At 49.2% G+C, this 19226-nt stretch overlaps 1 protein-coding gene across 4 annotated transcripts in view; it reads right to left on the minus strand.

Moving 5' to 3' along the window:
- Window positions 1-19226, minus strand: part of LOC144122114 (monocarboxylate transporter 12-like) — a 145933-nt gene that overhangs the window by 36937 nt on the left and 89770 nt on the right. For 3 of the 4 annotated variants that reach the window (XM_077655637.1, XM_077655635.1, XM_077655636.1), the window contains exons 2-3: window positions 11598-11700; window positions 9814-9935 (exon numbers count right to left, since the gene is read on the minus strand). The exons of the other annotated variant lie outside the window; for it this stretch is intronic. In XM_077655637.1, the coding sequence (XP_077511763.1) occupies window positions 9814-9904 (91 nt within the window). In that variant the 5' untranslated portion in view covers window positions 9905-9935; window positions 11598-11700. The remainder of the gene's footprint in view (window positions 1-9813; window positions 9936-11597; window positions 11701-19226) is intronic. 4 annotated transcript variants of the gene reach the window in all.

A 19226-nucleotide genomic window follows, 5' to 3' on the forward strand; every position in this document is an offset into this window, starting at 1 on the left:
CCAGGGCGCCCTTTTTCACTCAGCACGCCCCTAAGGCTCCACCGCTTCATCAGGCGGTGGCCAATTAATCACGATGAACATTTCACCAAGATAAGAACCTATCAAAGTTGCACAGCACTGTAGCAAGCGGAGTCACTCGTTGCGAGTTGACCCGTGGGAACGGGCGAGAAGAAATCGGAAGTTCCTTGCTATTTCCTACAGCGTAGCAACCGTTGTGCAAGTGTCCCCGAAAACACATGTAATGCGTGAGGAGCCGCGGGCCTCAACTGCGGTGACCTCTCTATGGTGAGGCTGGCTCCTGATGGAAACGGGCAATTACTTGATGGCGCCCTTCCTTTATTCCCCTAAACGGGTGGCCTTGGTACTGGCCGTTGCCGGTCGCTGCCCCCAGGCGTCCTTCTCCAGAAAGCAGTCAAAAGGAAGGTCGTTCCCGCCGAGCGAAGCGTGAGAGAATTCGGCAGGCTCTTTTTCAGCGAAGCACCCTTTTTGGGGGGGTCATCGGCTGGTCAAATGTCCTGACGCAGCTGAGTCATTACAACAAGGTAAAAGCCCACGTAATGACGCAGTAGCTTCTCACACACGCCCACACGGGGCGCAGGGAGCCCAAGGAGTGAGAGGGAGCCGAGAAAGTGGTGGGCGTCACAGTGATGAAGGTGGTAACGACGTTTTTGAGCGGTTTGAGAAGCGTCGATCCACAGCTATTTGGCGGGTGGTGTAAGCACTGGCAATGGATTCACAAGCGTAACTGCTGGCTAAAGTGTCATCAAGCAGTAACCTGTGAAAGGGTAGCAACGGGTCTTGGCCGAAGAGCAGGTAGAAGCGGGAGCACCCGGTGTTGTCGTGGCGATAGGAATTGTAGGCGAACGTCACGAAAGGTAAACTGACGTCCCAGTCCCGATGGTGGTCTGTGACATACATAGACAGCATGTCCGTCAGAGTGTGGTTCAGGCGTTTGGTAAGGCTATTTGTTTGGGGCTGGTACGCCGTCGCGAACATGTGACGGGTGGAGCATGACTGCAGAAGATCGTGGACCACTTTAGTAAGAAAGCAGCGGCCTCGATCAGTAGACAGTTGATGAGGAGCGCCATGAATCAAGACGACAACTTGGAGAAGAAAGTCAGCGACATTGGAGGCACAGCTAGTCGGTATAGCGTGCGTTATGGGGTACCGGGTAGTGTAATCGGTCGCAACAGCAATCCAATTGTTCCCGGAAGTTGATGTAAGAAAAGGCCCAAGGAGATCAAGACCAACCCGGAAAAATGGGTCAGTCAGAATGTCGATGGGTGAAGCCGGTCGCTGGGTGGCAGCGGGGGCGTTTACCGGCGCAGACTTTGATCGCAGGAAGCAAGGTATCTGCCAACAGAGCGGTAAAGACTAGGTCAGAAGAACCGCCTGCGCACGCTGTCGTACGTGCGTGACACGCCGAGCTGGCCTGCCGTAGGAGCGTCACAAAGTCTGGCAAGTGCTGCGGAGTGGAGATGATTCGGGACGGCGAGAAAGAGGTCGGCGCCACCAGGGTACATATTGCGACGGTACAGAGTATTGTGATGCAGCACGAACAGGCTCATAGGAGGATGGGAAGGGTCGCTGCAGAGGCAGTCGATTATGGGGAGCAGAGATGGATCACGGCGCTGTTCGTCGCCGATGTCTAGAAAGTCCGATACGGATAAAACACAATCGCCGGTATTACGGTTGTGGGAATCAGGAGGATCGGCAGAAAGGTGGCGCAAACAGTGAGAGCCTTCGTGCAGCTGGCCGGACCTATAGACGACAGTAAATGCGTATTCCTGCAAGCGCAAGGGACAGCAAACCATATGGCCTGTAGGATCTTTGAGAGAGGACAACCAACGCAGTCCGTAACTATGCAGAAGGGTCTCCCAAACAAGGGCGTAATTTCTTTAACGCCCAAATAAGTGCAAGACACTCCCGCTCAGTAATGGAATAGTTACGTTCGGAGGGAGATAGCAGGCGGCTGGCGTAAGCAATGACACGGTAGTTGTCGTGCTAGCGCTGCGCAAGGATGGCTCCAATACCATGGTCACTGGCGTCTGCGCGAAGTTTAGTACAAGCAAAATGGTAGAAATGGGCCAGCGCAGGCGGAGCAGGGAGGGTTGCAACAAGTGCAGTGAAAGTGCGAGCTTGGGCAAGGCCTCAGGATAAAGGCACATCCTTCATCAGGAGCGTGGTGAGGGAAAAGGCTGTGTAGGCAAAATTCGGGATAAATCGGCGGAAATACGAGCACAGCCCGAGTAATTTGTGCACATCGCTTGAGGAACGGAGGGTCGGGAACTCGCGACGGGCACAAACTTCGTCAGTGTCGAGCTTGACACCAGCAGCATCATCCAAGCGGCCGAGGACCTTAATTTGGCGCTCGCCGAAGCTGCACTTCTTCGAGCTAATTGAAGACTGGTGCTTCGGAAGGCGGCAATGATCGTAGAAAGACGGTGTAGGTAGAAAACGACAACGTCATCCTGGTAGCACAAGCACGTCGTCCATTTAAAACCACGCAGAAGCGAGTCCATTACGCGCTCGAAGGTGGGAAGAGCGTTGCACAGGCTGAAAGGCAAGACGTTTAATTGGTACAGGCCATCGGGGCAAAGAGAGGCACCTTCTCACGACCCTTTCTTCAATAGCTATTTGGCGGTACTCTGAACGAAGATCAATAAAAGAAAAATAGCTGGCACCGTGAATGCCCTCGAGGCCGTCATCAATTCTAGGAAGAGGATAGACGTCTTTCTTTGTTGTCTGATTAAGTTGGCGATAGTGGACACAGAACCGCGAACTGCCATCTTCCTTTTGAGCAACGCCGTAAGGGCCGCCCATGGACTGCTAGAAGGCTGGCTAATGTTGTTCGCCAGCATCTCCTCCGCCCCTGTCTTGATGACGTGGCGATCAGGAAGGGAGGCACGATAGAAGCAATCATTTAGTGCTGCGTGAGTTGTTAAAAAGTCAATGCCGAGGATCACTTCGTCGGGGCAGTGGTCGAGGACAGTGAACAAGACAGGTGTACTATGACCGGGAATGCAAACACGTGCAGTGCACATTTCAACGACAGCAGCAGCACTTCCGTCGGCGAAACGAACAGCTGAGGAAACGGCGGATGTTATAACCTTCTTCAGACGACGCCGAAAGGAGCAGCTCAAGACAGAAATTTACGCGCCAGTGTCCATCAGAGCGGTAGCCAGTGCACTGTCCACGCAAATATCGAAAAGGTTGCGGAGAGGAGCGAGGGTCAGGAGACGATTTTAGGGCCGAGTCTTCAATGCAGCTTTACCACCGGGAGTGCATTGGTTAGTTCTCTGAGTGTGAGCCAGGTAAGAGTGAACAGACGCGCGTTAAACTTGCGGCGATTGCGAGCGCCAGACATCAGGTGAAGGCGAGCGGCTGGACCTTCGTGGGGAAGGAGTGTCGAAGGGGCATGAAAACTCAGCATAGGCAGACATCTGGCGTGGACCAACGGGTGCGGAAGTGGCGGGAAATGTGGCCGACACGCGAGCAGGTGAAGTAGATTGGCCGGTCGTTCGAGCTGCGCCAATCCGCAGGATTCCGGTAGCGGTAACGCGGCGGAATGGGTGGAGTCGGTGAAGCATCAGCAACCAGAGGAGCGGTGGTTGGCGAACAGGGCGACGCAGAGTGCAGGTTAGAATTGAGGCCCACGTTCGCGAACTCCTCGCCAATGACGGCCTGGATCAGGGCAATCGTAGCGTCGGCCAGCTATGGTTCGAAGGCGATGGGAGTCAACCTCCCTTTATGTGCGTACAATTCGGGTTAAATTGACGAGATGGGATGGCTGTTGTAGAGTTGCCAGGTCTTCGCAAGAGGATGTAACTGTCGTGCTCACAAGGCGGTCGAAATGGGGAGCACTACGGCGGTGTTTGGCTTGTTCAAACTGCCAGCATACCTGAAGGACGGAGTCGACAGTTGCGCAGTCTTTGCAGAGGAGCAGACTAAAAGCGTCGTAAGCGATCTCCTTTAGAATGTGGACAACTTGTCGGTCTCTGATATGGCGCTGTGTACCTTACGGCAAAGAGCGAGGACGTCCTGGGTGTAGGAGAGATATGATTCGGTGGACGACTAAGCACGAGAAGCAAGGTCTTTTTTAGCGCCGAGCTTGCGTTTAATTGGCTTACCAAGTAAGTCCCGGATCTTCTGTTTACAGGTGTCCCTAGAGGTAAGATCTTCCTCATGCGTATCGAACCAGACACGCGGCGTGCCCACCCAGTAGAAGATCACGATAGCAAACATGATAGTCGCGTCCCAACGGTTGCGCTTACTGACACGCTCATACATGGCGAGCCGGTCTTCGACATCGACATCATCAACGCCACAAAAAGAGCCCGAGTCGCGAGGCTGCGCCGCGACAGCGGTCGGCGCTGGTGGCGACGATGCGTCAGGAGGTGTGTCGGAAGGTACATGGTAAAAGAATGCAGCGCGAAAAAAACAAGGACGAACAGAAGTGGACAGGACAGGGCGTTGACTACCAACACATTTATTCAGAAGGATGAGCAGCTTATATAACGCAGTCCAACACCCCCGTGACCAAGAAAATAGCAAACGCGTTCAACTATCTAATACAAAAACAAAAAAAAAACAAAACAAAACAAAACGAAGTACACAATATCAAAGTGATACATATCTGGGTAACGCAAAGTCAGCCAAGAACCGATAAAACCGAGAGGACCACGACGAACCGTAAGGTGCACGCATGGAAAATGAACAGTCAGCGACCTTTGCCGCCAATGCAGCACGAGGCAAAACGAAGACGACAAAAACAGAATAGTCACCGAACACTAAGTAAAAGTCGAAGCTAAAAGCAGGGTCGGGGCCAAACGCATAACAAAACAAGACAAAACGCAACGCGAAAGCTGAGTCAACCGTTCACAGTCAAACTGAGTCAAAAAAGTTGAAAGTTCTCTAGAACAAGAATTAAAAGCAGACGTGAATAATAAAAAAAAAGACGTGTTTATAGTGGGCCTAGAAAACTGGACTCCTTGTCTGTAAGTAAAATTGAAGGCGTGCTGACGCACTTGTCTCCAGCTTTTGCTATCATCCTTGCCTCAATGATGACCCTTTCATTTTCTGTCCGCGCCCGTGCTCTGACAACCGTGCGCGTGTAACATGGTTCGCAGCCTTTGCAAGACTTGCAATGGTCGTCCAGGTGGCCGCCGCTTTTGTTACGGACCCTACGGCGGTGTTCAAACAATCTCTCGTTGAGACACCTGCCGGTTTGCCCAATATACACGCGTCCACACTTCAAGGGAATCTCGTAAATGACACAAGTAGCACAATGTGTGAGTGGTTCTACATGTCTAATAGGGCAAACCTTTTTCTTTTGCTTTAGCGCATTAGCCAGGTTCTCCCGGGTGAAGTGGTCCATTCGGTCTTCCGGTATGTGGATGATTTTATGATCGTCCTCAGAAGTTGCCCACCTGGTTCGTTGGAGCGTGTCATTCTTGAAATTGTCGCCCTTTTCAAGTCCCATTTTGGGGGTCTGAACTTTACCTGTGAACCGCCGAGAGGCAAGGATGTTCAGTTTTTGGACGTACTTTTTAGTTTTGAACAAACCCACCTCTGTTGGACGTACAACCCTCGCTCTAAGAAAGGTCTTCTTCCGCATGACAGCGCTCACTCGAAATTGATCAAGCGAGGCATTGTTTCTCCTGCCATCCAGGCAGCGCTCACAAAAAGCTGTCCCCATACGATGCATAGCAGTGTTAATAACCAAGTCCAACGTCTTTACAGTGCTGGCTACTCACCAACACTAGTGAGTAGCGTTTCAGAGACTCTTCTCCAGAAATTGAAAGTGCAAGGCAAAGACGCAGGCAAACTAGAACAGGCCAAACGACCTCCTTTGGCCGTCATCCCGTATCTTCACAAGTTGTCTCACAATTTAAAGAAGGTTGCAAAAAGAAACAACGTAAACCTTGTCTTCTCAGCCCCGTGCAAATTGTCACGAGTGTGTACACTGCTGACAAAGCAAAAGAAAAAGGTTTGCCCTATTAGACATGTAGAACCACTCACACATTGTGCTACTTGTGTCATTTACGAGATTCCCTTGAAGTGTGGACGCGTGTATATTGGGCAAACCGGCAGGTGTCTCAACGAGAGATTGTTTGAACACCGCCGTAGGGTCCGTAACAAAAGCGGCGGGCACCTGGACGACCATTGCAAGTCTTGCAAAGGCTGCGAACCATGTTACACGCGCACGGTTGTCAGAGCACGGGCGCGGACAGAAAATGAAAGGGTCATCATTGAGGCAAGGATGATAGCAAAAGCTGGAGACAAGTGCGTCAGCACGCCTTCAATTTTACTTACAGACAAGGAGTCCAGTTTTCTAGGCCCACTATAAACACGTCTTTTTTTTTTTTATTCACGTCTGCTTTTAATTCTTGTTCTAGAGAACTTTCAACTTTTTTGACTCAGTTTGACTGTGAACGGTTGACTCAGCTTTCGCGTTGCGTTTTGTCTTGTTTTGTTATGCGTTTGGCCCCGACCCTGCTTTCAGCTTCGACTTTTACTTAGTGTTCGGTGACTATTTTGTTTTTGTCGTCTTCGTTTTGCCTCGTGCTGCATTGGCGGCAAAGGTCGCTGACTGTTCATTTTCCATGCGTGCACCTTACGGTTCGTCGTGGTCCTGTCGGTTTTATCGGTTCTTGGCTGACTTTGCGTTACCCAGATATGTATCACTTTGATATTGTGTACTTCGTTTTGTTTTTTTTTTGTTGTTTTTGTATTAGATAGTTGAACGCGTTTTCTATTTTCTTGGTCACGTGGGTGTTGGACTGCGTTATATAAGCTGCTCATCCTTCTGAATAAATGTGTTGGTAGTCAGCGCCCTGTCCTGTCCACTTCTGTTCGTCCTTGTTTTTTTCGCGCTGCATTCTTTTACCATGTTCACTGACCAACAAGCCCAAACAGCCGCTTTAGTTCATCGGAAGGTACAGTGATGGTTTCAAGAGGATGACCGCTGCGGAGGTCCAGGGCATGATCCTGGTGTAGTAGCCAGCACCTCCATCAAATATTACGAAGATTAGCTCAGCAGCAGGCGGGACAGGCCGCAGCCAGAAGGCACATCTGAACCAAGTCACCCAAGTGCTAGCTGCAGCGTCCTCGTCGTCGTCAACTGCCCAGCGACAGAACAACGCCCTCTTCATCTCTCGACTGTGTACCGTAACAATATCGATGTCCTCAGAGCTCTCTGATTGTTCGCTAATTCTACGCCGATGCACGGTCTAGATTACACTTCTTCGAAAAATATGCGCACTTTACTAGCACCGATAGAAAACGACGAGGCTTAGAGGCACATAAAGCTCTCTGCCTGTCATAAACGCCACCTTTCGCATCCGAGACCGCCTGAACCAAGCGTATCTCTGAGCTTCAATGGGTGCCATGAGCAAACCCCTTTAAGGATTTTAACAGCGGTATGAGAATGTTACCTGTAACTGATTGGACACGAATATTTTACAGGCAGTCGGAGGTGATCCTTCATAACTAAACTACATTAATGTCACGTCGCCGCACGAGACGTTGCGTACTCACGAGCACCATGTGCGTTCCGCGAAGCAGTTTACATCTTTCGAGTTGCAGTTAAAGGATACGCATATAGAAACGATAGCGACAATACAATAGAGAATAGTAGGCCGTTAGACCCAAGACCACCGCTTTGAACGCGATCGCACCTTCGCTCTCAACTCCTGATGTTACCAGTTTTCATTACCCAGTGCGCTACCGAAATGTCACATTTTGCGTCATTCAAATCCCTGAGGCCTTTGTGTCGACTCTGCTTTGAAGAAGGAACGCGACCTCCACAATACCTGGGCCCTTTGCTGTCGCGTACATGGCGCTAAAGCGAACCTTGCACCTAGTTTGCAGGGTTACTTAGGGCAACCGAGGGAACAGTGCCTTGATGCCGGCTCCACAACAAGCACTTACACAACAGCTTAAAACTACGCTAACAGCCTCACGATTTAACATTTCCTCCTCAAGGCGCCTAGCGGACACAACTAGCGGGGGCGCATATTAGGCTCCGCACGCTTTTTCCCAAATTGGTTACTTTTCACAAGCGACGTATAAGAGCAATAATCCAGGGAAATAATTCCTTAATCTTAAACTCTACTGCGTGAAGATGTATTCTAATAAAATAAAGTGCAAAAGATGTAATTTTAACAGAATAAAAAAAGAAACGACTGCTGGCTTTGCTCTGCAGAATGTGTTTCGCGTAAAGATAACGCGCGTCACATCTTTCTGGTAGAAAAATGGAGTATCTTCAGCCAGACAATATTGTAGTGTTTAGGTTCGAAAAATTGCTTCAATTTTTTTAAAACCTGTTATTGAAGTTTCAAGTGCAACAAAGTTTCAAAAATGATGGATGGGCCGAATTCCGCCGGTATCATTCTAATATCCATCACATTTTTTAATATCATTTATAATATATTCTACAACATCATAGTTGTTAAGTTGGAAGCCCACGGCGCCGATGGACCCCCACCCCCTCCCGCACCTGCTCCCAGGAGCGGTCATGCACGGGGGAAATAGAGGAATGTGCGTCGAGGCGTGACACCCCCGCTTAGGGTGCCTCGTTGCCAGCTACAGAACTAATCCTTTCCTGTTCTGGCGCCGAGTCAACCATGTCCCGCGGAAGACATTCCTTGGCTGTCAACGGAGACGGCAAATCCGATGCGTGGCAATCGATGGAATGCACATGCAACGAGCTGTGTGCACGTAGTCACGCGCCCTGCACGTTTCAGGACGTGCGGGGTTCACTGGGCTCGGCACGGTGAGCCCTGGGCTCCGCCCACTTGCTCATGCGGTGCTACTGCAGTGCGGTTGGTTAAAATTGGGCGAGAGCTGGATTACTCAAGCTCCACTCAATTATGGAAAGGGTTAACACCCGCTGTAAAGAATGACTTGGGACGATCGCACCGAGTCTCAAGCTCGGCCGTTTTTAAAAGCCTTTTTTATCAGCCTTTTTTTGAATGCCCTTTTTAAACAGCCTTTTGCTCATATGCCGTTTTTTATCAATCCCGTCTTTAATATATAATTTTTGTCTTAAGAAGTTGGAATTGCTGCCGGACGAGCGGACGAAGACCCGAAGTGCTCTTCGTACCGCTAACCGCCGTATATTCGATCACCGGCCAGCGTGCCATCATCGTTCACCGCTCGCGAGGAACAACCGACTAGCCCAATCCGGCCATCCCATCAGGAGGAGGGCAAGAAGTTTAACTATAGTAAAATTAATTAATAATTGCAGTCTACAAAAAGTGACGCCAGAAGGAACAAAACATGGTTCTCAGCGGTTGTCACACATGGTACTCACACTAACCAGCTGCTACGTATGCTGCGCACATCGTCACGTCGTAAGGGTTAAAAGTTGTATAAATTGGTAAATTATCCGTGGCTCGTTCGGGCGCCCTATTTTCCTCAACAACAAAGCGTTCTATTTTTCATCTTCAGCCTATTTTTTATTAATTTATTTATTTAGTTATCTTCTTCATTCTTTTTTTGCTTCAGAAGAAAAAAAAGCTTATTCAACACTGCCACTCTGACACGCCCATGTATCCTTACAATGCGTGTTACCTTACGCCATTCTAGCACACCATTCACACGCGTTTCGCAGTGTTCCATTGCCGTCTTGCTATACCTCGTGTGCAAATTTCTGCTTCCCGAAGTGGCATCTCATATCCTTTTGTGAAGACCACCCGCTAATCGTTAGCGCGCTATGCATTCCCGGAAGTGCTTGCACGCAGCGAGTCAAGGACAGGTCAGGCACACAATGAGATTTCGCGGCGACGTGCCTACACCGTCTCCCCTTACCGGCCACGAGCCAACTGTGGATGCTGTCGGGCCCGTGCTGCGGCACATGCGCGCAGCCATTCCAACGACGGAGGAGCCGGCCTTCAGGCATGGCGGCAACCGTCCTCCGGTGCTGGCGGTGGCTGCATGGGTAAATAGGGGAGTGAGAAGAGCGCTCCAAGATAACGATTCAGCAAAGCGGAAGCTTTGAAGGCAGTTAATTACGCGTTGATCAATGTGTACAGCAGTATAACTGACCGAAAACTACCAAGATAAATTGTAGCGTTTGACGCCATTGTGCTCGTCTTGTCTGCGTAGCACAATTCCTTATGATGACTCTGACTTCAGCCATGTGAAAATAACTGTGAGAGAACATGCAAAAATTTTGCGTTTAAGGCGGAAGTAATGACTAAGTAGAACGTTCACAAAATGGTCAGGTTGCAGTACCCACATGTATTAGTAAAGCCTGAAAGTTTTTTTGTGGCTAGAGTGGTTGTTCCTGCTTATGATGTAAACTACTCTTAATGGCATAAAAAATGTTATCCTACGAGCTGTAGCCTCTTCTTAAAATGTTCACTTGACGGAACAGATAGAATAGGGAGTTGGCATTGCAAGTATTCTTACCCTTTTGCATATTTCTGCTTTTCAACCCAGACACATTGCAGGTCCTGCATTCTGCGATATGTAGTGCTACTTATTGGTGGCTTCGATACGGCGGATATTAAGACCTCATCTGAATATCCGCTGAAATCATATTCATCTCAGTTCACATTAATCTGAGAAGTCCATGCAGAGAAGCAGGAAAATTCTGTTTTCAAGGGGCCTTAGAGTTTATAGGACCCATTACTTATGGCAGTAGCTTAGTGCACTGAAATCACCAGGAAAACCTACTGTAGTTCTTCAAATGGCGGTTAATCAGTCGCATTTGTGGTGAAAACTTTGCCACCCTTCAGGGTCTATAAGCTTAAGTGATTAGAAAAAATATTTTAATTATATCGATTAGATAATTTTGCGATATACAGCACCGTGCCTGGAACCAAATGTGAATACTATACTCATCTGTATACCTTTCCTAACATGTATACCTCTCTAATTTTATCTGTATACCTTTCCTCAATGTAAACACTGATCCCAACAACGCTGCTATGTTAAAAGGAATGTTCCTGATAAGCAGCGCAACATACTATGCGAATGAAAACATTCACAGTTACCTTTACAAAGGCGTAAGTATATCAATAACTGTTGTTACCCCTTCTCTATTAAAGACAAATATGGTGACTAAAGCACTGCATTTCTCCTTCCGAGATGACCTGACGGGTTGGAGGCGCAGGGAAAGGGGGAGGGCGCAGTATTTGTGATCAAGCGGCTGCAGTGTACAACAATGCAGCATGCAAATGCGAGAAACACATGCATTTCTTTCAAGCGATGATCTTTCTCTTCATCCTTAGACTGCATCGCCTGTTATAAGAACGCCATGCTGCTGTAGTCCCTGCAGTCCTGAAGCTATAGGTGATGCTGACAACATTTCACTAAAGATAAGGGAGCAATTCAAAGTTCAGGCACGAAACGATTTCAAATCAACCTTTCGGACAGCATAACTAAAAAAACACCTTAAAAGCGTTTCATCACAACATTTTATGTCCAAAACATTGAAGCCAGACTATAAAAAAGATGTTTTATTGATAATAATTTTTAACCGACTATTTAGGATGATGCTCTAAGCCGAGTTTAATCTTGGAGGGAATAGAATGAACGCATTAGATGTTACGCCTGGTTGCGAGAATATAACATGAAATTTCACTCACAGCACGCTGTCTTCTTAGTTCGTACGCTGAATTCTTGGCTCACAAATGAGCGGGCAGATGTTGCTGTCTACGTTCCATGTGCGATCCGGCAGGTGTACTCGTGCTGCAAAACAACGCAAAGGATAAGACAGCCATCGGGATAACATATGGTCCTCCTCACTATTGTACACCTAAGCACAAGGATAAAAGAATCAGAGCAGGGGATTGTTAGGATACAGTACAGCAAGTTTGCTGAGCGAGTTGGTTTTCCACGTTTAAAACTGCTTAGCACAATATTAAGACAGGAGACTGGCGTATACATGAGAACAGTCTCAGGCGTCACTTATGTATGGAGTAGCGCCTGCGATTGTTCTTGTCTATTTGCCTGCGTCTAGTGTTTCTATGGCGCTAGGTTGCTTTAAATTACAGAATATAACGCATGCAAAATAAACTGTTTTTGTGAATATTAAGACGAAAGCCTTTAGTGGCTCATACTCGCGGTGTCCGTCTGTCTATCCGTGACACTTTTCAACTCGATAAGTAAAAGAAATATTGGTGCACGATAGGATCCGACCTACCATCCTTCCCTTCCGCAGCTGAGCGCGCTACCGACTACGCTACTTGCTGCCGACGTGTACGTAGTTCTGCTTGTCTAGGTCGCTGGAGAGTGTTTCCAGAAAGGCGTCGAATCAGATGGATGCCTCCCAAATGGCCTCCAGTGTCTCCAGCATTTAATATTGCCACCTGGTGTTCTCAGGTGGCGCTGAAGTGTCTTCGAAGACGTTGAAGTGTCTCTCGCTGGCTGGCTGGCTGCTTGCTGTATTCTGCTGGTTAGCGACCTGTCTCCCTGTTTTCCGTTACATATTTTGGTGGAGGTGCGGGGTACGACAGAAGCTCGGCCCTCCAGATAATCAATGATAGGTCGCAGGTCTGGGTCAGCTCGCTGGCGGGTCATTAGGTCTAAGGCGCTGACAACTCCAATAAAACCACTCTCGTCCTCTATGCTATCATCCGCTAACCCGACGGGCGCGCGAGAGAGTGCGTCAGCGTCTTCGTGCGTCTGGCCAGATTTGTGCACAATGGTGTAATCGAATTCTTGGAGGCGGAGGCTCCATCGGGCTAGGCGCCCCGATGGGTCGCGAAGATTTGCAAGCCAGCACAACGAATGGTGGTCGGTAACTACTTTGAACGGGCGGCCGTAGAGGTACGGACGAAATTTCATGGTTGCCCACATAACCGCAAGGCATTCTTTTTCTGTGGTCGAATAGTTTGTTTCAGCGCGAGAAAGCGTGCGGCTTGCATACGCGATGACCCTTTCCACGCCACCTTGGTGTTGGACGAGTACGGCGCCGAGGCCGACGTTGCTCGCGTCGGTGTGGACTTCGGTTTCAGCCTCTTCATCAAAGTGCGCAAGAACAGGGGATGTTAGCAGTCGTCTGCGCAGCTCGGCAAAAGCCTCCTGCTGCTCGGCAGCCCACACGAACTGTGTATCATTGCGCGTGAGGTGGTACAGGGGTGCGGCAATCTTTGAAAAGTCGGCGATGAAGCGGCGGTAATATGCGCACAGACCCAAAAAACGTTGCACACTTTTCTTTGTTGCAGGAACAGGAAAGTTGGCGACGGCAGCAGTTTTCTCGGGGTCGGGCTTAACGCCATCGGCACTCACGAGGTGACCGAGAAACTTCAACTCTTTGTACCCAAAGTGGCACTTCTCGGACTTTAGCGTTAAGTCGGCCGAGCGGAGGGCATCTAATACTGTCCTCAGGCGTTCAAGGTGTTCGGCAAAGGTTTCGGAAAATACGACGACATCATCGAGATAAACCAAACAAGTTTGCCATTTTAGTCCAGCGAGAACGGTATCCATCATCCGCTGGAAAGTTGCCGGCGCTGAACATAGCCCAAAAGGTAGCACTTTAAATTCGTACAGTCCGTCGGGTGTCACGAACGCCGTTTTTTCGCGGTCCCGCTCGTCGACCTCTATCTGCCAGTACCCACTCTTTAAATCAATGGAGGAGAAGTACTGGGCGCGACGAAGTCTGTCGAGCGAGTCGTCGATACGAGGCAGCGGGTAGACGTCTTTTTTGGTGATGCTGTTCAGTTTCCGATAATCCACGCAGAAGCGGAGTGTCCCATCCTTTTTCTTCACCAGCACGACAGGTGAAGACCAGGGGCTGCTGGAAGGTTGAATGATTCCATCTGAAAGCATCTCCTTCACCTGCGTTTGGATCGCCTCACGCTCCTTCGGTGAGATACGGTACGGCTGCTGATGGATGGGGCGGGCATCGTCGGGCGTAATGATGCGGTGCTTGAGAAGAGCCGTTTGCCGGACTTTCGACGAAGAAGCGAAACAGGAGGAGTATTCAAGTAGGAGGGCACGTATTTCTCGCTGTTGAGTCACCGAAAGGTCCGGGCTGATGTCAAGGGATGGGCGCACAGGTCTAACAGCTTCGAACGCGAAACATTCAGAAACCTCCGCTAAGGGGTCGGCGAATGCGATGGCAGTAGCACGAAAAAGGTGCCGGGGCTCGTTAGAGAAGTTAGTCACCAGGAGCTCAGAGCAGCCGTCGCGGAGATGGATGAGACCTCGCGCTGAGCAGATGCCGTGGGTGAGCAAAAGGGACAGGTTGCCCTCTGCGACCGCTGTCCCTTCACGTAGTCCGTCGCAGTGAACACTCACAACTGGCGCGTGGCGGAATCCAAACGCTCTCGGCGGATATTCTAAGGGCGGCGCGGCGTGGACAGTCCTCGGAATAAACATCAGCTTTCTCGGTAGAAAATGTGACAGTGCGCTTTCGGAGGTCAATAATAGCTCCATACTCTCGGAGAAAATCAACGCCAAGGATACAGTCACGGGAGCAGTTCGGTAGAACTAGGCAGCTGACAACAAATGTGGAGCTGCGAATTTGGACTCTTGCTGTGCATAGGCCAAGCGGAGTTACGACATGTCCGCCAGCCGTGCGAATCTGCGTGCCGGACCATGGTGTCATTACTTTTTTAAGAAGCGCCGCTAGCTTTCCGCTTAAAATCGAGAAATCAGCGCCAGTGTCCACCAAAGCACTAACCTGATAGCCATCGAGAAGCACGGGTATATCCAACGAGAATCGATCTCCGAGTTCAGGTACTGCAGTCGTTGCCTTTAAATCGCGGTCGGTCGCTGTTCGCGTTGTCGGGGGGTCTTGTTCGTATCGATTGCCAGCGGCCTCGCCCCCTGAGGTCGCTCTCTTTAGTTTTCCCGGCGGGGACTTGGCGACCGTCTCTGCGCCATCCAGGAGGAGCTTTGGGGCTGTGGCGAAGGTCGGCGTGGTGATGGAGACCGAGACTGCCGCTGGGGAATTGTCGCCATGCGCTGCTGGGCTACGTAGTCCTCGATCTCCCGGGGTCGTTGACCTCTTGGTGGACGGGGCATGTCGATAGGGAACCCCTGCAGCCCAAGCTGTCGATACGGGCACTGGCGATACAGATGACCGGGTTCCCCGCAGTGAAAGCAGAGACGCCGCCGATCCGGAGCACGCCACAGGTCCGTCTTCCGCTGGGGTGATCGTCGATTGTCGATGTAGTACGTGTCGGGGTGTGCGGAAAACAGCGAGCCTTGATTGGACGGAGGAAACTGCGCCGAAGAGGGCGCAGGACGTTGCAAGGCTTCAGCGTACGTTGGACGACGGCACTCCGTTGGTAAAGGCGGTGGGTCAACGGACGGGAACGAAGGTCTCAAGGCTTGAACCTCTTCGCGGACCAGGCTAGCGAGAGAGCCGGCCGTCGGCAGGGGAGCACCGAAAAGCGCCTGGAGCTCTTCGCGCACAACGGAGCGGATCAGGTCGCGGAGGAGACCAGGGTTAGCCCCGAAGGCAGGAAGCGGCTCTGTAAGTGAAGCGGCGAGTACCGGCCGGTCGTAGGTGGTAGACCGCCGCGAGAGCATCTTCTCCATCGTGACCGCCTCCGAGAGAAACTCAGCAACAGTCCCAGGTGGACTGCGCACGAGGCCAGCGAAAAGTTGCTCTTTAACGCCGCGCATGAGATGGCGCACCTTTTTATCTTCGGGCATGGCCGGGTCAGCTCGCCGGAAGAGCCGAGTCATATCCTCCACGTACATGCTTACAGTCTCATTCGGCATCTGAATGCGAGACTGCAAAGCCCGTTCAGCCCGTTCTCGACGATCCGTGCTGGTGTAGGTCTCCAGCAGGCGTCGGCGGAACTCGTGCCATGATGTTAGGGCGTCTTCTCGGTTTTCGTACCAGGTACGTGCACCATCCTCGAGACTAAAGAAGACGTTTCGAAGTTTAGCGGCGTCGTCCCACTGGTTGAATGAGGCCACGCGTTCAAACTCGAGAAGCCAGTCCTCTACGTCTTCGAGCTGACTGCCGTGGAATGGTTTGGGCAGTCGCGGATTCTGCAAGGTGTAGTAGGCAGCAGCTGGCATGACAGGTCGATGGGTGGGTGCTCTGGCAGACTCCAAAAGCCCGTGTTCGGGAGGTAGGCCTTGATTTCTCCGGCTAGCACGGTGCACGGGGGTGTCCACTAGCGAAGGACTGGGGCCCAGGGTATCCGGAGGAGTATGAGACATATACAGGGATCTTTACCCAGCGCCTACACCAAAATATGTAACGGAAAACAGGGAGACAGGTCGCTAACCAGCAGAATACAGCAAGCAGCCAGCCAGCCAGCGAGAGACACTTCAACGTCTTCGAAGACACTTCAGCGCCACCTGAGAACACCAGGTGGCTCCCCGCTTTTGTTTTTCTTTTTTTTTTGGAGGGGGAGTAATGCCACCTGGTGTTCTCAGGTGGCGCTGAAGTGTCTTCGAAGACGTTGAAGTGTCTCTCGCTGGCTGGCTGGCTGCTTGCTGTATTCTGCTGGTTAGCGAACTGTCTCCCTGTTTTCCGTTACAATATTCACAAAGATTTCTGTACTTAATTAACATCTTAACCACAAATCAGTGACAAAAGCAGCAACGACGCGCTAAAGGCTTTCGCCTCACAGCCCTTTAGGTTAACAAAGTGCCCCCTGAATTTGTTCAAAAGATTCATTATAAGTTCCAACATTGCGTCTTATTTTTTTGTGACGTCATTTTCGGCGGTTACTGTGAGCGAATAAAAACAAATTCTGTAATAAAGTATTACTCTCGTCAATCACGCGTGAAGTGCTGGCGATGTACGCTGGAAAAACCATGGAACCGAGACAGTGATCACTGGCGACTCATCAGTGACCCAAGATGTCAGCGCACGAGCTGAGAAGACAGCGCGCGGTGAGTGAAAGAACGCAGTTCTCCTGCCACATTCTGTATTTGCCCGTTGTGATCAAGCTTTTAAGGTACAAGAAATCAGATGTCCAATTAACTGTTATCAGAATTAAATCTTTTCGCATGCGATACTTGTGGAACAATGTGCCTAAGAACATGTTTGACATCAACCACCTTCAAGATAACTTTTTCTCCATGCAGCATGGTTTTAGAAAGGTATTTTCTTGCGATACGCAATGAATATTATTCATACATGCAGTTGCTGTGTCAATTAACAATGGTAATCAGGTTGACTGTGCTTTTTTTATTTTCAAAAGCTTTTGATTTGGTCGCACGCAATCTGTTGTTACTGATGTTGTCTACACTCAAAATTCCACGATTCCTGCTGAAATGGCTGCAAGCATATCTTCCCGGGAGAAAGCACGCGTCATTATTGACGGGGTAAACTACTCGGACGTTGCAGTCTTATCGAGTGTCCCCCAAGGATCAGTTTTGGGCCCTCTTCTGAAGAAGGATGGAAAGTTGGGCTAGTTGGTAACAGTTCATGGTGGGTGGAACAGCGCGAACAGACGATAGACGAGAAGACTCAGACAAGCGCTGACTCGCAACTAATGTTTTTATTAAGAAGAACATACATTTTATATTAAAAAAACACGTGATACATCAGGCTCATAGCAATTGCATTGGCACTTTTCAATGGTTACCTCGCTGAATTCAATGCTTACATCATGAATTATCTAAAAGAGAAACCTCCTCATCAACTAGAATCAAGGAAGGCTGGCTCGCACACTCCGCTTTTCTTTTCCAAATGAAATATGCCTCCATTATTTCCCTGGTTGTTTTTTCTCTATGGCGAAACAAAATCTTTGTTTTGGTTACCAGGGGGCGGCATTTTTTCTTTTTCTCCTGTTTTCCGCACTCTCGGCAGTGATCTTTTAGATGGGAATAACTTGAATCCGAGAGCGAATACAAGAGTTCCCGCAACCGAATATAAATGCAACGGCCGATTTGGCCTATGTAGACTTTCTTGCAAGAGAGTGGAAGCTCATAAACGACTGAACATGCGCAATCGACCAACTTTGACCTGTGCGCCACTTGGCAATGGAACGGGCTAGCTCTTTTTATATGTTCGTGGCGATTGCTAATGGCTCGGCATAGCCCACTCAACTTATACGGCGCCGAAAAAACAACGTCTACTTCGAAACGACCAGCCACATTTTTCAAATTGTGCGCTATCTTGTGTGCATATGGAATAACAGTTAGATTCTTATGTGACCTTTCATTTTTTGGTTTCACAAATTCTGCCCTTACCAATCGCAAAAGGTTTTCACAAGTTGATGAAATAACAATGTCTGGAAAACCTGTGCTTTTTAGCCTACGTACTTGTGACAGCACACTATCTGTAACGCAATGGTGACATGAATGCTGAAGGCTAGAGCGAATGCAAGACATAGCAATTCCATTTTTTACAATCTTCGAGTGCCCGGATGAATAGTTTAAAACAGCTTTTTTGGATCTTGGTGAATACTCCCAACGCACGTGGTCATTTTTGAAACACAATTTGAGGCTTAAAAACTGGACAGCATCGTTTGATGGAACCTCAAATGTGAATGACAACCCCTTAGCATTCTCGCGAAAGAGCGTCAATATGTCCAATAGCCTCCTGCTGAAGTTTTCTTTCTCAACCAGTACCAGAAAATCGTCTACAAATCTGAAAATGCGTATCGCCAGTCCATCGATGTGTTTGTAAATATCTCTATCAATTTGACCTAGGAAAATATTGCTTAATGTGAGCGCCTCCTTCGATCCTATACATATGCCCTTTTTTTGGACATACACTTCATCTCGCCACCCAACGTATGTGGACTTCAAATAAAACGACAATATTTCAAGAAAGGTCTCGGCATTTACCCCGCATTGACCCATAAAACCCACTTCATCATTTTCTTCCGCGATGCACTTTTTTACTGCTTTCAAAATTCCTTTTTGAGGCAGAGAATAATATAGGTCTTCAATGTCAACACTGAAGCCTGAACAAAATCCCGGATTGCTAAGCTTCAGAAACTGGGTCAACCTATCTGTCTTATCAACCACAAACGGATCGTTCACAGTCAACTTTGAAAGATGCTATTGCAAGTAACTTGATACAGAGTATTGCCAAGTGCCTGCTTCAGAAACGATGGCTCTGAAAGGAATGCTGCTTTTATGAGTTTTCGCAGAGAAAATCAAATCTAACTTATCACCTTTCATTTTCAGTGTAGTCGTCGCCAAAGACCCGAGATTACATTCGTTTAGCATAGAAACGGCCCGCTGTTTTACACCACTACAATCCACATTAACTCGTTTGAAGCATTTCTCAACGGCTTAAAAAGCCTTTTCTGCATAGATACCTTCCGGGGCTACAACAAAATGAC

The sequence above is a fragment of the Amblyomma americanum genome, chromosome 2 (genome assembly GCF_052857255.1).
Source record: "Amblyomma americanum isolate KBUSLIRL-KWMA chromosome 2, ASM5285725v1, whole genome shotgun sequence".
NCBI lineage: Eukaryota > Metazoa > Arthropoda > Arachnida > Ixodida > Ixodidae > Amblyomma > Amblyomma americanum.